General features: G+C 38.1%; 1 protein-coding gene across 1 annotated transcript in view; it reads right to left on the reverse strand.

Annotated features, from left to right (window-relative positions):
- Positions 1-24,731, reverse strand: part of itga9 (integrin, alpha 9) — a 112,859-nt gene that overhangs the window by 15,764 nt on the left and 72,364 nt on the right. Inside the window, exons 16-23 of the mRNA XM_079842837.1 lie at positions 17,555-17,707; positions 15,137-15,213; positions 13,544-13,691; positions 6,940-7,026; positions 6,756-6,835; positions 4,287-4,376; positions 2,501-2,609; positions 1,487-1,594 (exon numbers count right to left, since the gene is read on the reverse strand). Of these exons, the coding sequence (XP_079698963.1) occupies positions 1,487-1,594; positions 2,501-2,609; positions 4,287-4,376; positions 6,756-6,835; positions 6,940-7,026; positions 13,544-13,691; positions 15,137-15,213; positions 17,555-17,707 (852 nt within the window). The remainder of the gene's footprint in view (positions 1-1,486; positions 1,595-2,500; positions 2,610-4,286; positions 4,377-6,755; positions 6,836-6,939; positions 7,027-13,543; positions 13,692-15,136; positions 15,214-17,554; positions 17,708-24,731) is intronic.

Consider the following 24,731-nt stretch of genomic DNA (forward strand, 5'->3'; position numbering starts at 1 on the left):
ATGTCAAAAAGTCACACAATTTCAAGAATAAATCATTTAACCCGTGTTTCAAGCAGTTTAAATGCGGGTCAAATTGACCCGAACACAGGGCAGGGTTAAAGTATGTTTGCGGCTTTGGAAGGCAGAAGACAACTAAAGGCAGCTCTAGGTTTTGGAACAGGTAGTCAGGTAACCCCCTCTAATTTAAGACATCTCCTCAGCGTCGAGGGATCAGCCCAAGCTGTTTATGTAAAAATGCCCCATATGTTTTCAGCCATGCGAGCAGTGGAATTCCTCCACGTGTGCATTTTTAATTAGGCCGAGTGTTTGTGCTGTCCGTGTGGGCGCCTGGGAACGTCCACTCCTCTGTGAGTCGGGTTACCCGGCACTGCCACTGTGCTACAGGTTAGTCAGGGTGAACAGAAGCTTTTCCCCAAGTGTCCCATTCCAGCCCTTCGTGCAAGCCATCTAATCCCCCCATAAGTGATTCCATATGGGGCGTACAGGGTGGGATACAAACCTCCCCCGTCCTCCCATTCACAGTCAACAGGTTGATCCCTGCCCTGATCTAGTAATATGGCCGCTGCAAGGGTTAAATCAACATTGAATGCGGTGCTGGTCTTGGATTGAAATACCCTCGATATGAAGCTTATTGTGAGTCTAACTTAGGCACTATCCATGGCAGCTCAGTAAACCCCGTCTCTCACCTCTGAATTAACTATAAGTCTGAGGATGTTGACCTCTCTAAGCTCTCTCTGCCCTCTGCGCTGTATGTGTAAAGAACATAATCAACACGCCACCCTCATTTCAATAGATACAATATAGCAAAAGCCTAGCTCTGTATATTTAGCTGAAAAATCCAAACATGCAACAATTGTGGCATTTATGAAGTACTTCATAAGGTAAATACAGTACATGTAATCTTATACCTAACCTTAAGTAGAAGCAATGTTTTACACGTAATATAAGTAAGGCATAATTGACAATGGATCATTGAATTATTGAAAATTGAATGCATGTAACATAGACATAATGCAACAATCCACCAAATGTACATTTACATCCAAGATTTTTTTGTCCCTTAAACACTCCCTAAAAGTACTTATTTACAAAGCCAATTAACCCTCATCAAGACTGCGAAATCATTTAAAAAATGTCTGTAACCGATTCGTATAACGTGGCGAAATGTAAGCAATGTGTATATGTAACCAATACCTGATGATAGGGCCATGAAATTACTGCAAACCAATATGATGCAATTTATAAGTTAACACCATCCATTAAGAAAGAAAGAAATAAAGAAAGGATGGATGGATTTAGAAGCTTAAAAAGAACATGGTGAAGTGCACTGAACATTTTTCAAACCCTCTGAGACATGGTCAACCAATCAAAAATCAACAATGCCGTGGTGTGACACAAAATACCTGGGAAGAACAGCCTAAAGCACAAACAAATGACTCTGAGAAGTCTAGCTAAATAAACAAGAGCATCAGTGGCAGGAACTCACTTGTGTGTCAATGATATGGAACATAGCTGGTCCGTTACCAGCCAGGCGGTGGGGTATCCTGATGTCCATCTTGGAGCCTGGAAGTCTGCTGGGCCCATTGTTAATCACCTACACAAACAGCACATGGGAAACGGATTTAAACTGGGAACTATGCTCAGCACAACAACTCACTGCTAATTTATCACAGCAAATAGTACACTTCATATTCATTTAAAGCACATTATAATGCAGCATGGCTCTGGACTGGACATTTTAAAGTCTAATTGGACTCACATTTCGGAAGTTGGGTATAGGGGTCAAAGTTGGGTAAACATGAACAGAATTTACATATAATTGTTTTGACCCGATAGCAAAAGAAAAAAAAAATCATTATAGTGCTGCTATGACTTTCCAAAAGAGGAAGAAATATTGAGAGATTAATTATTTTGGTCAGAAGAGAGAAAAGGTCAAATTTGCCATCAGTTGTATTTGAAAAAGACCCAGAAACCGAATCTAAATTGAACTAAATTGAGCTGAATACTGACACTATTGCCCTCTGTAGAGCTGCTGCACAGCTGAAAATGAAAAAGTTTTAAAGAATGATAAAATAAAACAACTTTTTTAGATTTACAATGTTAAAAACCGTAGAAAGAGTCCAACTTTATGTATTTTAGATACAAGATAACATCCATTCAAACAAACTAATAGGAAAGGGGAGCATCAGACACATTATCAGTAACTTAACAGTCTGAGAAAAAAGGTGTGTGTGTGTGTGTGGTGTATGATTAACCATTTTATAAGGCAATTGATCCCTTGATATCTCTAGTGCTTTAATTTATACTCAAATCAATATTTCATATCTTTATTTGGGAAGTATTCATGTAAGTGGGATAGCAGTCATTATCACTAAATAAACCCCTTCAGACTACACAACGGCCTGCTGTTTCAGGGTGCTGATCACAATAAAACCAGATTCTACAATAAAGTGTACAGAAAAAACTTCACATCTGAACAGCACGTGAACATATGGGATACCTGAAAGGTGAAGTTGAGCGGCTGAAAGCTGCACTCCATGTCTTCCAGCTGAAGGAAGCGTGATCGGTCCACTGAGTTTCCATACACAAAAGACGAAGGGGTGACCACACTGCAGAAACAACCACTCAGTTATATATGGCAATCCTTCATTGTGCTATAATAGTATGTCTTTCACTTAAAGACGACCTATTATATGCCCTTTTACAAAGTCTTGATTTTGTTTCTGGGGGCTACTAGAATAGGTTTTCATGCTTGAATGCTAAAAAACACATTATTTTCCCGTATTCCCCATTTTTGCAGCTCGTCTCTTCCCAGTCTGTCGGTAATGCTCTGTTTAGTTCCTGTCTCTATGAAGCCCCTCCTTCTGAAAAGCGCAATGTGCTCTGATTGGTCAGATCAGTGTGTTGTGATTGGTCAAACGCTTCAAGCGTGTTTGGGAAATGTCCCGTACTTTATCATAACCACCAATTTCAACACACTACTAACTAACTAAGGGGCCCCGCCCCTTCATTCTGCATATTTTTATTAATTATTTAAATTAGGAATATTGTGACGTGTTTGTTCCTGGAAGAAAACTCAAGACTACAATGGAGGCGTTTCAGGGAGTTCAGAAACATTGACACTGATATAGAGAAGAACTCCCGCTGGAGGGACTTTGGAGAGCTCTTTCATGCTCAAACAGCAACATTACACACTAAAGAAAGTTGAACATGCAAAAAAGCATAATAGGACCCCTTTAATGTGATTAATTTGATGGTAGCTTTGATATAATGTAAGTGTGCTGCTGTCAGAATTATTTATTTTGGTAAAACATTGCAGCTTTTATAGTTCAAACACCTGGAAAATACTCCAAGCCAGTACAGTATTGCATAGATTTGTCTATGTGTACTAAATACAATCTTTATATTCATACACTGATTCCAGAAAGCTTCTAATACATATGAAGTTAACATGCTAAATGACATAAAACAGACTTTGATCTGGTTTTGCGTCTAACCTCTGAAGTTCATGTTTATATATTAAAGTGTAGTCTCTGGCGCGCTCATATAAAACATTACAGGGAGGACGTTCTCATTATCAGGCTGTACATCTTGCTGTAGAACATGTTGTGTATTTAAGCCTCATTCATCTCTGTGAAACAAGTGTCTGTGAGCCTTTAACTTTGAAATACTCCAGCGCCGCAAAGAAACAGGAGCCAAAAAAAGAAATGTGCAAGTAGAAGTAAATACTGAGCGGACCACATTTGTCTCTGGTGTTATCAGATGTCTGGCAGTGTGATGGACTACAAAGCTGTTACAAGAATAGTCTACCAAAAACAATACACCCTTACTTTGATTAACTAACCTAAACAAAGATGAACAAATACAGTAAAATATGTATTGCTCATTGTTAGTTCATGTTAGTTGATACATTAACGAAACCTTGTTGTAAAGTATTACCGCAAACTCTAATATCATGTACTTACCCTCATGTTAAAAGCCTGTATGAACTGATTTTATTTCCCTCTAAACACCAAAGGAGATGTTGTGAAGAAAGCTCACTGAGGTCTTATGGATTCAATGGAAGTGTGTATAACTTTGGGCAGTTCCTCATCTGGCTTTAGAATATGGTGCACAAGTTATATAGACAAATCTTGAGGTATTTTAGGTACATTGTTTGGAGTTTGACAATCCACAGAAGAAAGAAATTTGTACAGGTTTTGAACAACATGAGGGTGAATAAATAATGACAGAATTTTCAATTTTGGGTAAACTTTACCTTTAAGCTCATGAAGTGTAAATCTTACCCTGTGATTGCTGTGTCCACCTCATGTACTAGCGGTATGGACAACTCCAGTGTGTTATCATGAAGCGTGCTATCATGTTCTGGATTGGCACTAACAAAAAAACAAAAAAAACAATAATATTGAACATGTATATATATATTCTATCGTGGGAAATCTCAGCCGTGCTGATATAAAGTCATATCGCACGACTACAAATGTGAAATTGCATTTATACAACAGTTCAACGGCCCACGTGGTGTCTTAAAAACCCTCTTTTGTGCAGAACTACTTCCTTCCGCCACAGATTCAAATCTCAAGTTGACAGTTTAACAGTTGAATCCAAGCCTCGTTACTAACTGGAAAAAGTCACTTTAGAACTAGTAACGAAGGAGTCGCTTCATTGAACGAATCACAGCCACTTGGATATAGAGCCATATCACACTCCTACTAGTGTGATATTGCGTTTATACAACAGTTTGACGGCACAATAGTGTAAATAAATAAGAAACAACTGATATAGAGCCATATCGCACTCCTACTAGTGTGATATTGCTCATATATACAGTAATTTAGTTTGGGGTATGTAAGATTTTTTTTCTTTTATTCAGCAAGAATGCTAGCCTAGAAATCTAGACGCACCCTAGCGGCAGCAAATCTAATTTGCAGTCAGGGTAGTCTAGCAACTCTCCGTTGGCTTGCGAGCTGGAAAAACCAAACTCTGGTCAGGCCAATCACATCATGTATAAGAGTCGGTGGGCGGGCTTAACATAATGACGGCAGAGTTGAGGCGGTTCCGCGTGCTACTCGTAAAAAAAGAAGCTGGCGAACAACGGTCTTCCCAATCGGCTTTGGCCTCGACTCTGGAAGACTTGGAGTTAAGCTTTTCTTTGAGAAAAGAACAAAGAACGGCACTGAAGTCATTCTTAGGAAAGGAAGATGTGTTCAGAGTTTTGCCGACCGGATACAGCGAAAGTTAAATCTATCAACTAGCTCCGCTTCACCTTCTTTGTTGCTCTGGTTGATTGTAGCGCTGTCCTATTGCGTGCTAGAGGTCTGCTACCCGACCCGAGCCCGACGGGTCCCGAAAAATGTGCGGGTTTCGGGTTGGGTTCGGGCTAATGTTTAATGAAAAGCCTCGGGTTCGGGTCGGGCTCGCTTTTGTAACTAAGAAAAATGAAACGGCTGTATATACTTTGCGTGCCGTGTGCTTTGCCTGCTTGCTGTGACCGAAGGAGCGCGCACGTGCGAGAGAGAGAGAGCGCGAAAGGTCTCAACACTGACGGCAGAAAGCAAACATTAACTGAAATAAACATTAATTACTGAGGGAAAACTTATAACAGTTTCAAATGATGCAGGAAAAGTTGCGCTCTGGAAGAATTATGATCATCTGTCGATGCCGTTCTCTTAACTCGTAGGCTACTGAGAAGGATATATTTGAGGAAATAGTTTAGTAACACTGCGTGAACTTATGGAAGTTTAAAGCTTGAGTTCCAGAGAAATGTGTGACTGAACGTTACACCTGTTCGACCACAGCAAAGTTACGTAATTGGTAAGTCCGTGCTTCTTCTCTAACTGCTGTGCTGATGGGGCCGCTGTGCCTGTGTTTGCACATGTATTTGTTTACCGTTGCAAGCAATCTATAAATACAACATATTGCAAAAAAGTTATTTGCTGTTAGAAACGGACCTCGGGTTCGGGCTTAACATGTCAATTTAATGGTCGGGTCGGGTTGGATTAAAGGATCTCGGGTACGGGCCGGGTTCGGGCTTCAGTTTAAAGCCCGTGCAGACCTCTATTGCGTGCAGAGGGAATCTGAAAGACAACCGTTTATCCCGCTCCTCGGATTGAGCCCTGCCAATTGTGTGTTCCCAGACCCAACATCTTGATGTGGGTCTGGCTTGTCAGGCTACAAGGATGCATTAAATTGATCAAAAGTGACATTTATAATGTTACAAAAGATTTTTATTTTAAGTAAATGCTGTTCTTTTGAATTTTATATTCATCTATTCTATGAATCCTGAAAATGTTTTGTATTAAATGCAGCCTTGAAGAGCATAATAAAACAATCTCACCAATCCCAAATGTTAAACGGTAGTATTGGTACTAACATGCCCATGTGTTTTCAGCACGGCACAGTGTAATTGATTAAGTCTCCACTGTAAGATGGCCAAATGTGCATTATGAGAGTTCATTTTGTCTCACAGAGAGCTAGTCTTTACCACTTAGTGTGTAATGCACATCTCTGAGCAAAGAAAACACATCTGGCCAGCATTAGATTAAAATCACGACTTCAATATCAAGCAAAACCACTTAATTTCTAACAAAATAGCCAAATAGGGAAAAGTCCAAATGTCCAATCTATCTAGTTGTTTCAAAAATAAACATCATGACATTCACTAATGTGGACTGATGATGTGAACCATGTGTTTTTTAATCACAGAAATAAACCTTGTTTTTTTTTTAAAAGTTCATTAAATCAAGACTGCTCACCTTCTAGCATGTACTAAAAACAGCAGTGTCTCGTTTTCACCAGATAGATGACTCGTGTCAAACAGCACAGATAGATGGTACTGAAAAAAAGGTTAAAACTACAAGGTTAAATGAATTGGGCTATAATTAACAAGTTCACCAAGTAAATCATTAAGCTGTTAAACTGACACTCCTGTCATACTACCTTGGTTTGTGCCCTCATGAAAGGAAATCCAACGCTGCACTTGAGGAAGTCCAGCTCTACCAGCATACAGGAAATGCCCTTTTCTTCCTGGAGCCAAAACAGACAGAGAAAACACCAAATGACAGTGAGAATAACCAGTCAAACCCTTCAAAAGCTGTACTAATTTGTAGGGACCCCAGCAGAAAGTCTCATCAACCGCAACGCCTAAAAAATATTATATTCAAAAGAAATTCCCCCCCAAAAATCACTGATTGCCAGACAAACAGTCAGAAGGCATGCAAAACAGTTGAGAAAAATAAACTCTTGCAAGCTGGATTCAATTTGCATTAAAATTATGTTTAGATCTTCAATTAAGCTCTGCAGAAACTGAAGGGGGAATTTTTTTTTTTTATGTTTAACTTTTGCAATTTCAAGCGGTGCACACACGTGCAGACTGGTTTCAGACAAGTTTAAAATTGGTTGCCGCATCTGCAACCGTTCGAAATGTGTCTCGCAAATGTGGATACTGGAAAAGTGTTGTGAAAGGAACTTGCGGGACAGGATCACATATTCATGGTTAATATAACTTAATATAAAACAATAAAGATAATATAAAACACTAAAAAACCTTTTAGGGTTTAAAGGAGTCATGAACTGAGAAATCAACATTTTCCTTGAGCTTTTGATATACTGTATATGAGGTCATCATACTATAAGAATATCCTGTAAGTTACAGAACTGAAAACTTCCTTGTGAGTCCAAAAACAGCTTTTATTGTTTCCAAGCCCGATGACTTATTATGTGAAAGACCACCAGAAGAAGATCAACGCCTACTTCATCATCACAACTTTGGCCCCGCCCACTGGTGTGTTAGTGAGATGACAAGGAGAGAAGAGCGATACAGGATGGACTACAAATAACATGATCTTCCAAAGGATCCTAATGCTACAGACTTGTACGATATGGACTCAACAGTAATGCCACATGTAAGTAACTGTGTTAATTCTAATGCCTGATCTGTGACCAGTGATTTCTGAAATGTAATGATTCATGTACAGTCAGATGTTCTTTGTCTTTGTGTCAGTAAATCAAACCAGTGACTAAACGCTCAACTTCACATTGTCTCTCTTAGCAGGATTAAAATGATCTGTGATTAAATTATATATAGAAAGCGGTCAAAGAAAGCTATCTTTGCAATCGCTGGAGCTGTCAATCAAACAGAGTGAGTTTATCAGCGACTGGACTTGTGCCAAAACTCCCGTAATAATCAACGAATCTCTTATTTACATTGTGTTTGCACTGTTAGTTATGATGCAAGCATTCGTTAGTGTACAGAAATTGAGTGATAATGATGAGATTTGCATCTCACTGCATTCATACGCTCAACATGTCTGTGATTGGCTACAATGCCCATCACTGCAATCTAAATATAACGCTATAATCAACACTTTTCACAATTAGTTAGCCTTGAGAGCTGTAATAGTAAAAACATGCTAAAAGTTTGAGAGAGTCCCATATGTAATACTCAGATATTTCATATGCAAAGATGTCAGCCAATCACAGCCGAGGGCGTTTACACTGAAGTCTCACAGCAGCCAATCACAACCTTGGGCGTTTACAATGAAGTCTCACAACAGCCAATCACAGCAGTGGCCGTTTACACTGAAGTCTCACAACAGCCAATCACAGCAGTGGCCGTTTACACTGAAGTCTCACAACAGCCAATCACAGCAGTGGGCGTTTACACTGAAGTCTCACAGCAGCCAATCACAGCAGTGGGCGTTTACACTGAAGTCTCACAGCAGCCAATCACAGCAGTGGGCGTTTACACTGAAGTCTCACAGCAGCCAATCACAGCAGTGGGCGTTTCCACTAAAGTCTCACAGCAGCCAATCACAGCAGTGGGCGTTTACACTGAAGTCTCACAGCAGCCAATCACAGCAGTGGGCGTTTACACTGAAGTCTCACAGCAGCCAATCACAACAGTGGGCGTTTACACTGAAGTCTCACAGCAGACACGCCCCTTCAAACAGAGCGTTCAGATCGGAGGGCTAAAATCAGGGTAGTAAAAAATGCCTTTTATTTCTAAATTACGACAATTATTGCTGTAAAAATCATACTAACATTATAAGTGCACCACAGTAAACATTATAAAACAATAAAACAATGCAGTTCATGACCCCTTTAAAACAATGAATATTCAGTAATATTAGTGATTTAACTGCACTGACACTATGGGATGAGAACAAAATGTGAACTGAATTGAGCTAAATAATTTGCAACATCGACTCTGCAACTGACCTGAACTGAATCAACACTAAACTGACTTGAGCTGAATAATGACACTATTGTCTTTTGTAAAGCTGCCTCACAGCTAAAATAATAATTCATGTCATTCATTGAATTGATGAACTTTGCAACATTGCTATTGAACTGAAGTAAATCAACACTGAAGGTCTTGAGCTGAATAATGACAGTTCTGTAGAGCTGCTTTACAGCTGAAATAAGGTGAAACATTAATACTGTTATTTTCGTGAAGATTCTTTGAAACAATCTATTGTATAAAGTGTGATATAAATAAATGTGACTCGACTAACTTATAAATAACTGTACTGTCACATGCATTGTACACTAGGAGAACAGCAACAGGGACAATCGCCAGTGAGAGTTGAGAGCTTTTTCTAAACACAGCAGAGGCACCGGCTGGTTTGTGTAAACAGCTGAGATTCGACCCCGTGAGGAGTGAGCGTTCCTACAGCGAGAGTTCACCAAGCTGTCATTTTACAGAGCTGAGAGCGTAAAAAACCACTGAGAGCCTTCAGGAATATATCAGGGCCGATGACAAACCCGACGGCCTCCCGCTGCTGGAACAATGCAGAGGATGAGCGCTTAACTCTGGGATCTTCAGATCCACGTGAGGTCTTGCACGTGCTCCCCATTCTTGAGTTTATATTGGAGCTATTCTTAGCGAGGTTGCAGCAATAACAAAAGCTGCTGCCGGACAAAATACATCAATAAATAGTCAAAAGTAGATGAGGAGGGGGGGGGTTCAGGAAAGCCTGGGAGTTTGCAAAACTCATTTTACATGCACTTGGCGACTCTCTGGGGAAGAGTTTGAGGCTTTGGCCTCACGTTTTGCACTCGTTTACGCTAACACCCTTGTTTCCCGAGCTTTGAGTATTGCTAATGTACAGCAGGGCACCTCAATGGCGGCCTGCGGACTAAATGTGGCCCGTTAATCATTTCTGAGTTCAAGAGCACTCAGTGGTGCACAATTTGCGGTCTGTGGTCCATATCCGCACCAGATCATGCAGTTTTACATTTCTTCTGTAGTTCAGCTACCCTAGTTCCCCAAAACATTATTAGGCACAGATATTCAAATGTGTCTGATCCAATCCAATGTACACTACTGTTCAAAAGTGAATACTTTTAGTCAGCAAGGATGCATTAAATTGACAGAAAAGATTTCTATTTCAAATAAATGCTGTTCTTTCATCAAAAAATCTTGAACAAATTGTATCACAGATTTTGCACATTAAGTGCATGGCACAGCTGTTTTCAACATTGATAATAATCAGAAATATTGATTATAAACAACTGTGGGGGAATCTTGAAAAGTTATTAGAATGATAGAAATTCATTCTTAACCCTGGACATAATAACATTTGTTCTGTGTTCACTAATATTTTTCCACACAAATATCTACACAGGCTCCATTTGTGTCCAAAAATTATCATGTTTACAGTTTATCAAAACCGATTTGTTTTGCTAGACTTCTACGCCAGATAGGACTTTAAAGTCAACCTTAACAAATACCTGATTACATTCACAATAAATGGCACTTTTCTAAATCGGTCCAGTGTTTTGTCACTACTGTTTCAGTAATTGTATTCCATCATGGCGTACAGGAAGGAAAGAGGTGTTTGTATTAAGTCACTTCTCTCTGGTCTGTGTGTTATTAAACTGAAACATCAACAAATCTCAAATGATGTATGTATTGGCTGCATCTCTAAAATAAACTGCCAGATTGTTTTGCTCTCTCTCGTCCTCGTCCTTCAGCGCTTCAGTAACACTAAAATAAATCGAGTTGTTTCTGAGACAGCAAATTAAAGGTCTTCGCTTCACCTGCCGCAATCTAATAAAAGGACAATCCGCCGTTTATCTAATTACAGTGAGTGTGTTTCTTCTCAAGAGGGGCCCCGGGGCCACCTGAATGAGGCGATAGAGCTTCTGAAACCAATTCACTGCTGCAGATGGTTTGGGTTGCAAGACAAACACAGGGGCAACAGGACCTACTATAAAACAAGAGGGGAGCGCAAGTTCACACTCGGCATGACGGAAAGCTGAAGTGGCCTGAGGGAGACGTTCTGGCCTGACCTCCGCCGCGTGGAGACGGGTCACATCAACACAGACGACTTCTCCCGGCATTGGCGTAATTAGAGGGGTCCTGCTGCGCGTACAGTACTAGAACAGCAAACAAAGCATGGCCACTGTGTCTTCTCACAATACACTTCCACCTGGACCCCCGCATGCATCCTATTCAACAGTCATGACCAATTACTCTCCGAAAAGAGACAAAGCTGGTTTGCACTGCAAAAAACGATCAAAATGAAATTTAAACCTGTTAAACAATGTTAAGCGCTCCATATGTGTCAAAACACAAGGATATATAGAGTGAAATCTGAGCGCTTCAAAAACAAATCTATGTTTAAGTTGAAGATGACAGAATTAATTTAGAATAGGAATGCAGAAGGAGAAGAAAACATGATGGTCAAATTACTAAATTATCCATTAAGGCTACACCAAATGTAAATTATTTGCAATTCTTCACCTGAAAATAAAAATGGTGTCATAATATTTTCACCTTTCCAAACCAGTATGACTTTTTAACTTCTGTGGATCATAAAAGGAGATGTTTTGTTGAGTGTTCATGCTGCCCTTTTCCATGCATTGAAAGTGAATGAAGACCGATCCTTTCAAACTTCAAAAAGGGCAAATAAACACTGAATATGTTATATGCTTTTGTTTTGGGAAAAGAGCAGCATTATTTTTTATATAAATGTATGGTTACTACATGTACTTACTATAGTAATAACAGAATGCAATTCTGAAAATCATACTGGTTTGGAATGACATGAGGGTGAGTAGATACACCCAAAATATAGATTTTTGGGTGAACTATCCTTTGCAGTTATTGATGGTCCATTCTCACATCTTCTGCATTTTTTTCTAAAATCAGTAAAGTCGTAAAAAAAAAATTCAGTAAATCTAGAAAAGGTCATAATTAGCAAACACATGTCCGATCAGGCATATCATTTTGACCAGGTGAAGTGAATAACACTGATTATCTCTTCATCACGGCACCTGTTAGTGGGTGGGACATATTAGGCAGCAAGTGAACATTTTGTCCTCAAAGTTGATGAGTTAGAAGCAGGAAAAATGGGCAAGCGTAAGGATTTGAGCGAGTTTGACAAGGGCAAAACTGTGATGGCTAGACGACTGGGTCAGAGCATCTCCAAAACTGCAGCTCTTGTGGGGTGTTCCCGGTCTGCAGTGGTCAGTCTCTATCAAAAGTGCTCCAAGGAAGGAACAGTGGTGAACCGGCGACAGGGTCATGGGCGGCCAAGGCTCATTGATGCACGTGGGGAGTGAAGGCTGGTCCGTGTGGTCCAATCAAACAGAAGAGCTACTGTAGCTCAAATTGCTAAAAGTTAATGCTGGGGAACCTGGGGGGGCACGCCTTCAGGGGTCTATTGGAGTCCATGCCTCGACGGGTCAGGGCTGTTTTGGCAGCAAAAGGGGGACCAACACAATATTAGGTCATAATGTTATGCCTGATCGGTGTATTATCCCTTAAAATTAGAGAACAATTCTGCTGCTTCGTTTCCCTCTTGAGAGGGTTGAGTTCATCAAAGAGGTCCGTTTAGCAATCTTAAAGAGTCTCTCCATTATTGTCAAACTAAACTAGGAAATGTTCTTGCTCATGCTGATAACACAGAATGCTTTTCAGCAGGGGAAACAGACCTTGAGGGAGCTGTAACAGAGATTTCAGTGTGAGACGTGCTCTAAAAGCCTGAGATAACGATACACTAGCCAGCTGCAAGTGCTCTCATCTGTAACTGTGCACTTCCTCCTGTTTCCACTACTTCCTCTGCTGACTGAACGCCTATCTCTCCATATTCTAGACACTTTTTTCCATTCTGTCCCTTTAAATCATGGATATGATGACCACATATACTTAAAAAGAAGATTCAAACTTGTCACATTTTCCATGTAACCTATATGTCAGTATTTGGCACCTAGTTCATGGCACACCCGTATTCCGCCTGGTGTGTATTACAAACAAGAACGGCAAAAACTTCAAACTTCAGTATAACTGGCTGGCTTTACGCAATCTTCAGTAGGTCTTCTGGGAAACAAATTGGTGTTTACCAGGCTGCTACCATGAAAAACATTTAGTTTGAAGCAATTCAGGTTTACCAACACCTGTGTCATGTTAATAATAGTGCGTCACTTAACATGTCAGTCAGTTCTTGGTAAGAATAAGCTGCAGACTGGACCAGACTGTACGTCATTAGTCAAAAGTCTGGTTTATAAAAAACGAATGGCAATATATCAGACTTACCCTTTGTAAGAAGTTGATGTAGTGAACCTCTCTGGAGAAGTTGAAGTAGATGTTGGTGTCATAGGCGTCGTCTCCAGCATTAGAGATGGTTAAATTTAATGACACATTTCTTACTCCACCAAGAGCCAGATGAGAACTGATGTAACGCCTGAGAAATGAGAGAAACAAAAGAGAAAACAAGTGGGACACGGATAATCTCAGGAAAACTGTTCAAAATATTCCTGGGTCATACTTTATCCCAAAATCAAACAAAACAAAAAAATACATTTTGCATTTAAGAAAAGCACAAAAATGGGAAAATGTGACATGAACAATAACAAAAACCTTAAAATCTTTAAAAGCTGAAATGTGTCAGCATCATTGATTTACTATTCAAGTTTTTGTAAAAAAAATATATAATTTTTGTGTTTGTCACTTCTATTATTAATTTTAGTACAATTAATACTGTGACAATATTTTCATTAGTTTATCTGCAACTTCTCATTACCGTACTGTAAAAATAATTATTGTATTATTATTTTAAGTATTTACTGTATATCACTGTAGTATTTCTTGTAATGCCTTTGTGTTTTGATGAGTTAAATGAAAATAAGAGAAATTATATTTTGCATAAAGAAAAATGAAGCCATTTTAGTACAATTCATTTTTTTAAATATTTTCTTTACAAATATATTTGCATTATATACTCGGCACTGTATTACATAAACAAATATTGTTATAAGTATTTACTGCATGAAGCATTTCTTATGACGCCTTTGTGTTTTTGATGATTTAGTAATTAATATTCTTTGCATTTTGACAATATTTTCATAACTAAGCACATTTTATCTGCAAATTCTAATGACTGTATATTGTAAAAAATATTATTTTAATCTTTAATCTAACAATATATACAGTATATATCACTGCATTTCTATATTTGATGGTTTAGATAACAAAAAAAAAAAATATTACTGTAATGCGAGTCTAATTACTTTTTTTCTTTTGTCAAATCAAAATAACACAATATTTTGAGTTACTGCTGATTAAACTAATATCTTTGTATTACCTCCCATTTTTAGTTTCAATGAACACCAACCTGGCCACTTACTTTTATTTAAAGTTAAACCAACAAAATCAGTTTTTATAGTGCACTAATAATTAAAAATATAAATAAATGTAAAATATCTAAATGTGTTTGAAAAATGAAAATATTGTAATGGAATTTTTTTTACAACAGGTCTTAAAATAGACTTAATCTTTCTTCAACAAATATATATCTGATACATTGAGCATAGAACTTGAATGCCTGTTTTGTAGTCATTACAGTAAAATATGTTTTCAATTACTAGCTCTAGTACATGCAGAAAGTAGTGAATTCCCATCTGCTCTTTAAACAGTGAAGGTTCAGCTTTTAAGGAAACTACAGGGAAACCAGGTCCAGGTCATTCAGAACCAGACTAGGACTTCCTTAAAACAGTCTAATGAATGACGTCATGGGCCGGTGAGAGCCAACCATGCGTCCACACCCACAGCGACTCAACCCTAATGACGTAAATGAACTGAAACGAGCCGCTGCGCAGAACCTCGAGAGGAGAAGACCAGGGGCTTTACCCAGAAAGCAGCAGTTTCCCATGAAGCCTCAGGTCAGCGGCACAGTCCTCTGACAGACAGTTCTTCTCAAACCACGTCTGTGAAGAGTCAAACAGAGCACAGGATGTTTACACAACTTAACTGTCATTATAACCTGAGATGGGAAGCAAATACTAGAGGGTGCTGTTGTGCAAGACTTGAAAAAGCTCTAGTATGAGTAGCGGTTTCAAGCGTGATGAACAAGAAAGTGCCGTGTGTTCATGTTGGACAGATTTTGACATCAACACCTTTGCTTTAGCACTACAGACAAACTGGTGGACACAGTTACTAACAGCCTCAGATTCCATCATAATGGATTCCTGCCGCGCTGAAAGATGCCAGCGCCGTGTTTCCTCAAGCTCAGAGGGAAAAGCATGTTAACTAACAGGAGGGTGGGTTATGAAGGAGGCTGTTGGCAAATAAATTCATTAATCTTCCACATTCCACTCACAAAGAGTCAACAGCCATTACTGAGTGCTAACTAAAAGCACATTTAAAACTAGAGAATAGGGTCATTTCTGGCATTCGGAGCTGCTGGGTGATGTCAACGGCAAATGAGTATGAGGTGAGTAACGGTCTAAGAGTAAATTAGAATAATCTTCTGTATAAAATCACTGTAAATATGTTAAAATGTTAAAACAAGCAATATATACGTAATGTGTTTGAACCAGGTGTGATATGTTTCCAGTGTCACGTCATTTATATTTGTATAAACATTCAAAATCACGGGCAATCAGAACATATTTGATTTGATGTGATATTTTACTCTCTTAACACACATTCGTGGTCTTTTTGTGCATGATCTACATATCAGTGCTCTTGGAAGATCATGTTCAATAAAGCAACCAGAAATTGGCTGATTAGGACAGAAACTCTGATTAAAGGCACAATATGTAATTTTTTCGCCACTAGACGTCGCTTATTCAAAACAAAGGTGTAGCTTTTATTCTGCCGCTCATGTGTATGTGGGATACATTTGGACACATTTGAGCGTTGAAAGTTATGCTATAAAGCTACTCTGTGCGTTCGTGGCCGCTACTACGAGACACTTGTTCACACTGCAGTGAGCTAGATCAATATTAGGCATGGTAAAACATGGTACTCGCGGTAAATCAAGGAAACCAGATTTAAACAATAAGACTAACTGTGTTGAGCTATATAATGATTAGTTTTCTGTCAATGAATGTCTCCAAACAGTTGCTCACCTGTCTAATAAATCTAATAATATATACAGTATATGTTACATAATATATTAAAGCGTCTTTAAATGTCGTTTCCATGGTTTCTACTAAATAAAACTGGAAATCGAGGGTAACGTGGGTATGATGCCATTTATAGGCAACACACGGTACGAGTCCTGGTGAAAATTGCTTATTTCTCCGGATTTAAATATTCTTGGAAACATCTGGGATAATGTAAGTACACAAGTCAACTAAATATAGAACATTGTTCTAGTGGTTTTTGGATATTTGAATCCAAAAATCATACATATTGTGCTTTTTAAAGCTACCTGAATGCCTTAAGGCCTAATCCTGGCTTAATCTATCTGATAGTCCATCTGATATGAGATCTGTCTATGTTTTCTTTTAAATTAGCATTTTTTTTCTATGTTTACGTTTAGTCATTTCACTTTAATGGCAATGAAAAGGTTATTAGTCAGTTACTGAAATGCCTTATTTTCAAAAATGTCACTAATCAATGTATTGGTATTTAACAAATTTAACTGTCTTTTGCTAAACCAGCTAAGTCTGTGTGCTTTTTTTTTGTTACAAAAACCTCTAAGTCAACAAGACATAGTAAACAGTTGCAAAATCACTAAAGATGCAACTGGAAACATTGCAACTGATGAAAGCAGAATTCAACATGTGAAGAAACTGTTGAAGGAGCTGTGACTGCCACGTTCATTTCTGTCAAGAGTTTTACAGCAGCGCAAGGAAGGAACACTTGTGTTTGCTACTTGCGAAATCATCCTGTCATTGCCACTGTAACAATAGAAAAACATGATAAAAACTTGCAGCTTGGCAATTGAAAGCTGACTCGTATGCATACCGTCATTCAACGTGAAATCATATGATTCGATTTGCATCTTCTGATTGGTTTCTGTGGACTTAGAGGATTTTGCTGACAAAGCAAGTGGTGTTTAGCAGTTTCTTCCAACGAATGGGTATTTCTGAATGGGCTGAGGCTGGGATTTAGTGGATTTGAAAAGAAAGTATTTGATGCAGAGGGGAACAGGATCGGCAATAGACGAGCTGGGAATCGAATTTGGGTCGCTGGAGGTGGAGTTGTGCTATATGAATATGTATCTGCGACATTAATTCCTAAAGGTTATCTTCATCTTCAGTGATATCCTGTTTAAAATGGATTATTTATGTGCAGTGAAAGCTGAAGGATTCAAACCTCATTCTTTGCGGCGATCTTCTCTCCTTTTTTCCAGCGTAGAATAGGAGTCAGAGAGGGAAGGTCGCGGTCCTGATATCCATCCACGACGTGTTTTCCTAAACTGTATGCTGCCTCAAACACGATGGCGGCAAACACATCCTTCACTTCTTTCTGTTGAAAAGCACAAAAATGAGAAAATGTGAGATGAACAATAAAAAATAAACCTTTAAATATTTAAAAGCTGAAATGTGTCAGCATCATTTAATTACTAATAAAGTTTGTAAAGTTTTGTTGTTTTATCATTTTGTCATTTCTATTAGTTTTATTGCTTTTTATAATGTCTATATATTTTTTATTTTAGTACACTCAAAAAAAGTTAAGCCTTTTTTTTTAAGATTTATGCATTTCAATAGTAAAGTTTGTAAAACTAGTAAAATTACAGCCAATTGAATGGAATAATCCTTACACATTTTATTTGAATATTTGAGCAATAATTCAATTAAAATGTGTATTATACAATTAAATTTGCTGAAATTTTACTATTAATTGAAATGTGTGAATCTGTGAATGGAGTGTACATAAAATGAAACTTCTTAAACAAATGAGAAATGTTTCCTTGTCAACTAGCTGAAATAAAAAAGTTATGAAAATGTGTTTATGGTTTTAGTTTTAGTTGCCCTGAAATGTGCAAACACTGTGAAAACATCTGTTTCAGAAAAGTTCATTTTTACAACTCCTGATACCGAAGCAAAAATCACACTTTTCCTTTGAGTAGACCGACAGCACATCACATCCTCTAATGTTTCAAAATAAAAGCACAGAGTGATAAAAGTTTAGATGAATGGCCCATATGACAAGTAGCTCACCCAATCGGTGGCTGTGTAACTGGCTTTGCACTGGCTAAAATCATATTTGCGGTGAAAAGCTTTATAGCCGAAGCTCTTTGCAAAGCTCCTCAAAGCTCTTGTTGGCTCGAACAAGTGAACTGTGTGCCATAAAAGAGCCACCAAAAGCTATCGGATGAACATTTGGAAAAAGCTGGCACTGCCCTGCCCCAACACACTTCATCTTCCCTTATTTTGGCAATATGAGCCGCAGCCCGAGGAGTGTTTCCTTTGGCACAGAACTTGGAAACAGTCGAACGAAAGACCGAACAGGATCAAACCTTGACATCCTTGTTAGAGGAGACTAAAGAGAAGGGACATGGGAAAAGTAGACCTCTCCTGTGCCCTCTTCTCCTCCCCTGACTATTAAACATCACTCGCTTCGGCTTTCATCTCTACCACCACGACATCTCTACCACTGTGCCTACTGAGCACCTCTTCACTTCTCTTTCTTTCGTCCCGTAAGTTTTATCACATGCTTTCTGTTTGTCCACCCACCCATCCTCTTCCTCAGCGGCGCTGAATCAGGCCAATGTTTTAACACATCATGATAAAATAGATAGCGCACATCCTGCCCTGGTGTCCAGCCGACCCACACCTTTACATGCTGATAGAGTTACTGCAGGAAAGAGAGGTGTGGTGGCGGACCGGACAGGTTTTAGCCTCCACTAGACTTATTTACACCATCAAATGGGGCGTACGTGTTTATTATAGATGACAGAATTAAGGAATAGTTCACAGAAATATGAAAATTCTGTGATCATTTACTCACCAATTTCAAACCTGTATGACTTTCTGTATGTTTGCCAAGCTATCATTTCGATAACATGTAAGAATTTACCAATAAAACAAACCAAAAATGTTTCATATATTAGTTTGTAGCTCAAAATTGGAAATAAATAAATTAGTTTTAAATAAAAATACAGTTTTTCAGGCTGTTCCTTCCGAGAGAGAAAAAAGACAAAACCAGTGAGTTAAAAAACAAAAAAAAAACAGTAAAAACAAAAATTCAATGAAAAAATGTGGTGTAGAAACAAATTTTCACAATTAATTATAAAGAAATAAATTAAATGTGAAATGTTGAAGTAGAAATACTGAAATAGTATTTTCTTGTAAAATGTACTCCAATAGTCTTTGTTTTATTAACACTTTAAAGAAAATGAAGATATTTTTTGAATCATTTTTTACAGTGTTTGCATTTAATTTCTTCATTTGTTCACAAAAGAAAGTAAGCCATACAAGTTCGGAATGACATAAGGATGAGTAAATGCTTACAGAACTATTTATTTGGTGAACTAGTCCTTTAAGATTGAACATTTTGGCCTTTTTGCCTTTCTTTGATATAAGCAATAATAAACAATCACATTTTTATATTATAGTTTAGCTGCAAGAAAACAAACTATGGCTTTGCTTTGCTAACTATGGCGAGCACTTTATTTCAAGGGGTCTGTGTTACAATGTAAGTACATTTAAGTACTAAGTAATAATAATTAACTACATCTACTTACTATAGGGTTAGGATTAGGGGTTGGTTTAGGGTCAGTTGTATGTAATTATGCATATTCTATCATTATTACTACAGTAACTTACATGTAACATGAACACGAAACACAATTTAAGACCAGGTAGTGGACAGAACGGAGATGCAAAGATCTTTCTAGATGGTAACCCTGATGCTGCTAACCTTACTAAAGTTGTTATTAAAATGAAAACTGAAATTATACAAATAAAATATAACAAAAACTAAAGTAAGAGATGCTATCACTGACACACAAAAAAAAACAGCTTTGTGCTTGAGATTTAGGTATATTAGTAGTAGTAGAATCAAAGCTTGTGTGATAAACCCTAGATTAACCATTGAATCACCTGAGCCTTGGTGAAAGCCTCCTCATTCATCAGCTGAGGGCCTCTCATGTGCCCTTTGGCGTCCAGAGAGAGAGGGTTTTGTTACAGTAATACGCTTGAGTCGTAAAACGGACAACATAAAGCTCAGTGTTGTGTAAAGAGCTGTTGCTCTCCTCAGGTCCCAGATGGGATTAAAGCAGTGCGTATCAAATGGGCCCTGTGATCTGTCCGACCAATGACCCCCACTCAGGGGAGCAGTAAAGATCAGGGGTCTGACGTCCAGACTTCAGGAACAGTCTATGTGCCACTTTCTTTGGGACACATGTGAATTGAGAGCATGAATGACCTCTTGTTCTCCAATAAAACAAGTGTGTACAAACTTCATTTACGATAATCAATGTGCTATAGTAAATTATAATCACCAGTCCAATAGCGATATCTTCTGTGGAGTTTCAAGTACTTTATTTTCAAACAGTCCAACTTATCTGGACTGATCAGAACCTCTATGTTCTGGTTTGGAATTTGATCAAAGTGCTTTTGGGTTCACTTGGATGGATCCCGGAATTTAGTGATGCTAATGGGCAACAATTTATTAGTCATGTAAGTTCAGCTCCTATCAGTCTAAATGGGTAAAGGCCGAAAACTCAATGTTTACAAAAATATTTGCCAAGCTTTCATTTCAATCACAATTAATACTGCATAATATCTGCTAACACTTTATTTTGATGACATTATACTCAGTATAAGCAAAGTCCCTTAAAGACAAGTCATTTCACTCGGCGGCCATCTTTGAAACGCCTCTAGAGCATGAAAGTGCAGCTCCTATCTCTTTGAATGGGGAAACATCAAATTCTCCAAAACTGTTCACCAAGCTCACGATCAAATTTCATATTTAAAATCACCAATGAAATCTGACAATAACGGTCTCATAAATTTGGTTTCTAAATGCTCAAATCATGACATTTTTCAGCTTGGACAAAGTCTTTGCTATAAGCAACTACATTTCAACTTATTCTACTAACAGTACTGCAGTCTACTGATACTCTGATGAGAGTTAGTTGACATGTAGTTGCAAAGTTATTTATAGTTAGTAGAGTGTCTATAGTACACCATTGAAATATACTGTCTGTCACAAACAAACAAACAACAACGGCTATTTTCCAGGTTGGTCCATTTGAAAAGTAACAGTAAAAATAAATATTAAAAAGACAAACATGCATTTAGTTAGTATATGTGACCCGTGCAGGCAAAATGTGTGGGAATGTGCACGGGCTGATTACGAGCTACAGGCAAAACAAGTGAACAATTTCAATTTTTGAGGTTTTCACAAAAATTAGTTCATTAAGCCCTCGTCTAGCCATCCCAATGCTTCAAAAAGCAATTAAACATCTAAAAGTGTCTTTATTTGTATGTTTTCCGAGAGGTGTAACTTCATAAATCTTTCATACTGTAGCTTCTCCTTTTTCTCTGCTCGCTTCTGGTTGACTGGCGCTTCTCTTCAGCACAAGTTTGGTATTGTTTTAAAGCGCAGCATTCAAGCGTTGTGAAATTTATTGCAAATTCTCGATGGCATGAGTGTGATTTTCATCTTACTTGCGCTGACTGACAGATCCGATGCGTGTGCACAAAGACGCCTCAGACAGCGTGCAATCCCGATATACACATACACAGAATTACAGTATTTCAAAATATCTGTCAACGTTTGGTTAACTATTGGGGAAAAACATCTGATGTGTAACATTATATTAGATCTGTGTGGTACAGTAGGTCTTAATATACAGTATATATGCTGTCTGTCTCATTAATTTTAATCAAACAATTGTGGTATCATGGAAAAAAGTTGAATATATATTTTTCTTATAAATATTTGGAGATGACTTGGTGTGTGCTAAATTTGGTGTTATTACCAGGGATTTTAAGGCATGATTTCTAGGTGATTTTGCTTTGGAGCCTTCAGAAAACTTTTCTCGATTTTTCTAAAAAAAATTATTTTGCTGACTCTATTGACTTCAAACAGGTCTAAGCTCAGTCATTTTTGTCTAATTCCAACAAATCATAGATCATTTTGAAGGTTTTTTAATAGAGAATGACTCACTGCAATAACATATTTTTGAAAAGTTGCTCATTGTGACTAATTTTGCCAGCATGGGTCACATATAAAAATAGTATATATGCAACGTATATATAATATACATGCATCTCTGTCATCACTGCCATTCATGTGCACCTAACTCAAACTTACAATAATGACACTGCTTAAGGACTGTTTTGAAAAACCAGACAATGGCAAAGTTGAGACTTATGGGAGTATGAGAGTAGAAGACGGACCGGCTTCCCACTCTAGTAAAGTTGCCACTGCAAAACCTCACAGAGGAGACACAACAGGAACAAGCACCTCCTGCACATAAGGAAGTAGTAGAGGTCATATCTGAACCTTGGCCCGGGCTTTTACTAGCTTTTATCATCATTATTAATGTCCCTTTTTGCCTTCTGCTTCCTCCTTTCCCAGCCCCCCCAAACTTCATCCTTTGCTCCATCATAAACTACATGTATTTATAGCAGGAGTAAGGAGGCCTCAGGACAGACCTCATGCTTTTAATTGGGTGGGTGGTATCTGAAGGGACCCTAACAACTGTTCCTTACATGCCGCAGACACACATCGACAGACTTGAGCCAAGCAGGTCAGTCAGTCGCCACAGGGCTTCATTGTACAAGACGAACGGCTGAAGTGTCATCTGTTTCCTTACATTGTTTCCATTTGGCACAGTAAAGGCTTTCACGGAAAGAGACGGCACTAGAGAATGGCTTCCCACAGGCGGATTCACAAATCATAATAACCTTTTTTAACGACAGTAATAAATCGAAACGATGGTCACACTTTAGGCTACAGTGTGTTAAAGTTACTGTGCATTTATATTAGTAATCATTCAACGCTACTGAAAACTAGTATGCATAATAAATAACTGGCTGCTGTATGTACAGTATGTGCTGTCATCTTGCCAAACCAAGCACCAAACGTAATAAACATCATGTGTATAATGGATAATTATTTGGGGAGCTGCTAGTAATTAGTGGTGTTTTGATATCCGCTTGTTGCATTCAACCATTTGATACCATGGCACAATGATTGTCACAACGGTAAAGTGCCATCAGGTCTTTTTATCAGGTCTTAAAAGTGTTACCAAACAAGCATGATAGACTCAAAGAGACAGTGTTTGTAAGTTATGTGTTTCTGAATGCAATCTGACGCTGCCATTCAGCACCCCTGTAGTAGAGTATGATTAAAAAACCTCTATAGCCACGAGTGCAGGAAATAGTGTCTAATTTATGCAGGGTTGGATGCCGTCCATTCCCAAACTCACCAGAGCAATAATCTCTCATCTGAGGATCATTGAGTCTGACCTCACGCTTTTGAACATGGAGACAGTGGTGAAAAATAGTGCTGATTGAATGATAAGAGCTTGTTTAGAGTTTCACACAAAGACGTCTTGATGATCATCAGAAAAACAAAATGTGTTGAATGTCATTATACGTGGTTGAAGCTTGTTCTAAATAAAATGCATTAGGGAGTCTTGCTATGGATTGTGAAAAATATCTAACACTCTTATGGCAAGTTAAAACAGCCGTTCGAAAGTTTGGGGTTGAGAAGATTTTTTTAAGTCAAAGAAAGAAGTCTCTTGTGCTCACCAGGGCTGCATTTATTGGATGAGAAATACAGTAAAAACTGCACAATTTAAAATAGCTTTTTTCTATGTGAATATATTGTAAAATATAATTTATTCCTGTGATCAAAGCTGAATTTTCAGCATCATTACCCCAGTCTTCAGGGTCACATGATCCTTCAGAAATCATTCTAATGATGATTTGCTGCTCAAGAAACTTTCTTTGATGAATAGAAAGTTCAAAACAGTATTTATTTGAACCTTTTGTAACACTATAAATGTCTTTACTGTCACTTTTGATTAATTGAATGCACCCTAGCTGAACAAAAGTATTCATTTCATTAAGAAAAAATCTTACAGACTCCAAACAGTAATTTATTTAATTGAGAAATAAAATTGCAGAAAATATAGTAGAATCTAGTGTTGTAGTACTCGAGACCGGTCTTAAGACCATTTTTTTATGGTCTTGGTCTTGTCTCAGTTTCGACTGCATTTCTTCTCGGTCTTGTCTTGGTCTTGGACTTAGAGGACTCTGGATTTTATCTCAAGACCAGTCAAGACCACAACTGCAAGGATAACCGGGATTGCAAATGATATTGATTTATACAAACGTTCACTAAACATGAAGTTCATATTAAATTACATTTTAAACTGTCTTTGCTAATTTGCAGCGTTTCGTTATTAAATGAATCAGCTGCTTTGAACAAATCGGTTGAATAAAGGATTCCATTCCAGACTGTTCAATAATGTTAATGTTTTAATGTTAAATTAATCAGAACATTATTTATGCAGGTGTAATTGTAC

Source organism: Gobio gobio (assembly GCF_949357685.1).
Source record: "Gobio gobio genome assembly, chromosome: 18".
Lineage (NCBI taxonomy): Eukaryota > Metazoa > Chordata > Actinopteri > Cypriniformes > Gobionidae > Gobio > Gobio gobio.